The sequence below is a fragment of the Neofelis nebulosa genome, chromosome 10, assembly GCF_028018385.1.
Source record: "Neofelis nebulosa isolate mNeoNeb1 chromosome 10, mNeoNeb1.pri, whole genome shotgun sequence".
NCBI lineage: Eukaryota > Metazoa > Chordata > Mammalia > Carnivora > Felidae > Neofelis > Neofelis nebulosa.
The window spans coordinates 100,210,763-100,215,010 of record NC_080791.1 but is presented as its reverse complement, the minus strand read 5'-3'; the positions used below and the strand labels follow the sequence as shown (position 1 = coordinate 100,215,010).

The window sequence follows — 4,248 nt, the reverse complement described above, 5'->3', positions numbered from 1 at the left end:
CTATCAGAGAAGGACAAAGCAAAACATAAACTTCTGTCCCCAAGTGCCACAGACTTTCCACACCCCACAGCATGCTAACACCAAGAGGCAAAGTGAATGAACCCAAGGTTGCACAGGTAGAAAACAACAGGGTGGGAATTCACAGTCTAGGTAATCCCTCCCTGAAGGCTGTGGTGCTTCCAACTATGGGCAACAGAAGAAGAGAAGAGATGCAGCTCTTCTCCAAAACATTCTCCAAACTACAGACAGCAATGAATTGGTGCAGCTGTGATTAGTGCAATGGAATATAAGGGGCTCATCTAAATACAAAATATAAATATATAAATCTATATATGTATATATAGACAAACAGGTTAACTTTTCCTCAATTCCTCAGAGTTGACTGAAACCAGAATGCATATTTGGTCACCCCCTAGACATGACAATTTTTTTGTGTTTTCATTTTTAGTCCCTCCCTGAATTCATTCTCTTCCCCCACAGCTTCCTCATGGCATTTTTCACCTCTGCATTCCTGAGTGTGTAGATGATGGGGTTCAGCATGGGGGTGACAACTGTGTAGAACACGGCCACCAGTTTGTCCTCAGTGAAAGTAGAGGGAGGCCGCATGTAGAGGAAGATAGCAGGTCCAAAGAACAAGACGACCACTGTGATGTGAGAGGCACAGGTGGAGAGGGCTTTGCGCCTCCCCTCTGCAGAATGGTTCCTCAGGTGGTACAGGATGACAATATAGGAGGACACCAGGAGGAGGAAGGAGAAGATAGAAAATAATCCACTGTTGGCCAACACAATAACCCCCTCCACAGAAGTGTCAGTGCAGGAAAGCTTGAATAACGGATGGAGGTCACAGAAGTAGTGGTCAATCACATTGGGACCACAGAAAGACAACTGGAGAGTGATAATAATCTGGACCATGGAATGAAAAAAGCCCCCGAGCCAGGATCCAGCCACCAGAAGGTGACACACAGACCGGCTCATGATAGTTGTGTAGTGAAGGGGTTTGCAAATGGCCACATAGCGGTCATAGGCCATTACCGTCAGCAGGAAGATCTCAGTAACTCCAAAGAAGTGGAAGAAGAATATCTGAGCCACACAGCCCTCCAGAGAGATGGTTTTAATCTTGGCAAGTAAGTCTGTGATGAATTTAGGGACAACAGTGGAGGAGTAAGTGATCTCCACCAGGGACAAGTAGCTAAGGAAGAAGTACATGGGGGAACGCAGACTCTTACTGACATTGACTGTCAGAACAATGAGACCATTGCCCACCACTGTGGCCAGGTACACCAGAAGAAACACAACAAAGCACCCTCTCTGCACCTCTCGATCCTGGAAAAGACCGACGATAATTAACTCGGTCACGTTATTTGTACTCGCCATGGAATCTAATCAAGTGTTCTGGGCACAGGTAATGAGAGACCTGCAATAAAACAAACACAGATGGTAACCAATTCTCCTCATTTATAGCACGTTAGACAGTTTAAACCACTTTACAATACACTAATCACCAACCCATTCATTTAGCCCACATGTACTCACTCAGCATTAAATATTAGCAACCTAACAACAGAAAATTAAGGCTCAGGGAGATGGTTATTTAACCAGAATCACACAGAAAGTGGTGAATTCTGGCTTTCAGACTTCAGCCAGGGCTCTCTGGAGTTCACCACCAGTTGATGTGAATTTGAGGGGCCATTCAGGTTCATAGCATGCACTTTTACTATCTTCCCTGAAGCTCTCTACTATCGAGGGATCCCCGTGACACGCTTGTGCTCCCAAATTCCTTGTTTCCTTCGTCTGTGCCCTGGGAAACATCTTCCCACTGATAATTCTTCTCTTCCCAAAAGGTCAAGTACAGTTTTCTTCTTCAGTTGTACCAGTCTTCAACCTATCATAACAAGAGTCATCCCCTGGAACAGGGGACCTTTTCCACACCTACATCTATCTATTCAGACTATGCAGAAGTACGGATCACAGAACACACTCGTGCTAACAATGTCATATGATGCAAAACAATACTCTTCAGATTAAGGTGCCATATTCAGAATATTTTCACCACATACGAGCCATGAGAAATAAGGAATAAATAGTATGAACATCTTCTCTGCTCTAAAATTTATCCTCCTTGCATGTCCCCTTATCCCTGAAATTTTCAAGAAATACTCTTTTGAAAAAGTAAAAGTGGGGGCGCCTGGGTGGCTCAGTCGGTTAAGCGTCTGACTTCAGCTCAGGTCACGATCTCGCGGTCCGTGAGTTCGAGCCCCGCGTCGGGCTCTGGGTTGATGGCTCAGAGCCTGGAGCCTGCTTCCGATTCTGTGTCTCCCTCTCTCTCTGGCCCTCCCCCGTTCATGCTCTGTCTCTCTCTGTCTCAAAAATAAATAAACGTAAAAAAAAAAGAAAAAGTAAAAGTGTACCTAAACAGCAAGGACCTGGGGCGCCTGGGTGGCGCAGTCGGTTAAGCGTCCGACTTCAGCCAGGTCACGATCTCGCGGTCCGTGAGTTCGAGCCCCGCGTCGGGCTCTGGGCTGATGGCTCAGAGCCTGGAGCCTGTTTCCGATTCTGTGTCTCCCTCTCTCTCTGCCCCTCCCCCGTTCATGCTCTGTCTCTCTCTGTCCCAAAAATAAATAAAAAACGTTGAAAAAAAAAAAATTTTAAACAGCAAGGACCTAAATCAACAGAAAGAAACAACAGTCAGTGATGTAGACAGATGGGAACAGAGCCGTGTGTGTCGAAAATCATCAGGTAAGGACATGGTGATGTGTGAAATATCCTAAGAGAACAGATACAGGACTTCTCATTTTTAAAAAAAGTGTATGAGGAGATGAATATGTTAATCAGCTTAACTGCAGTGATCATTTCATTATGTATATCAGAACATCAAGTTGTAAATATTAAATAGATATCATTTTCATCAAAGAAAGAAAATGTTTAAGATTAAATAAAGTCATCGAACCTGAAAACATTGAGAAACTAGTATTCAAGAGCAAGAAAATAGTAGAAAAATAGACCGTGGCATTTCAGAGATGCAGAGTATCCTTGATCCTTGACATCGGGCTCTGATTGAGTCCCTTATTCCTCAAATAAATTCCCCTCTTTGCTTAAACTAGTTTGATGGGTTTTTGTTTCTCGGAAGCAAAACCTCCTAAGATAGGAACCTAGGAAAATACATACATACATACATACATACATATATACATACATAAATAAATAAACAAACAAACAAGCAAATCTGAAAAGCATAGTTGGGACACCTGGGTGGCCCAGTTGGTTAACCGTCCAACTCTTGATTTTGGCTCAAGTAATGATCGCATGATTCGTGAGTTCAAGCCCCATAGAGGCACAGAGCCTGTCTTGGATTCTCTCTCCCTCTCTCCCTGCCCCTCCCCTCCACTTGCACACATTCTCTCTCTCTCTCTCTCTCTCTCTCTCTCTCTCTCTCTCAAAATAAATAAATAAACATTTAAAAAGAAAAAGGAAAAAACTGAAAACCATAGCAATATTAAGAAAGTTCAAAATATAGTTATGAGTTAGAAAGAACAAGTGAAAAATATTCCCTTTACAAAGAAGTTATGCAGAGAAAACCATAAAAATACTAAAGTAACATCAAAAAATTCATGTATAAAAGACAAAATATATCCACCCAAAGTGATTTTTATAAACTCAGGTTTAAATAATAAAATTCAACATAAAGATTTCAACTCTCCCTAAATTTATCTACAAATTTAAGCAATCTTAATCATTTCCAATGGAATTTTTCTTTGTAATTTATATAATTACACTAAAGTCCATCTATAGGAGGAAAACAGCCAGGAAAAGGTGATCAGCCATCCACCAAAGCAAAATAGATAGATAGATAGATAGATAGATAGATAGATAAAATAAAACCTGCCCATCCAAGAGCTAAAGTTTCCAGGAATATACGTACAGCAGAGAAATTACATTGATACCCATGCTAAGCATAAGCAGTATTGCTAAATTCATCAGCACAGGGCCCTTGACAACAGGTGCAGTGCTAGGAAAACCAAGCACCTAGAAGCATTAGGAATATCTAAAACCATCTCAGCACCCTGGAAAATCAAGTGAATGGATGGTTAGAAGACAAGAATGTGAGACTCCCCAAGAGTGTGAGACAAGAGTGTGAGACTCACCTTTTACCACAGCCTCACTCACAAGCCCAAGAAAAGGATTTGGACAGAGATTAGGGTTGCAGTTGATAAGACTAACTATGGAGAAACAGGAGACCTACAGGCAAGT

At 42.2% G+C, this 4,248-nt stretch overlaps 1 protein-coding gene across 1 annotated transcript; it reads right to left on the bottom strand.

The window, feature by feature from the left end:
- Positions 1-369: 369 nt before the first annotated feature.
- On the bottom strand, positions 370-1,480 carry LOC131488758 (olfactory receptor 4B1-like). The gene has a single exon (XM_058690591.1). It carries the CDS (start codon positions 1,372-1,374, stop codon positions 445-447), a length of 930 nt encoding a protein of 309 aa, XP_058546574.1. The 5' UTR covers positions 1,375-1,480; the 3' UTR covers positions 370-444.
- Between the last annotated feature and the right edge of the window lie 2,768 nt (positions 1,481-4,248).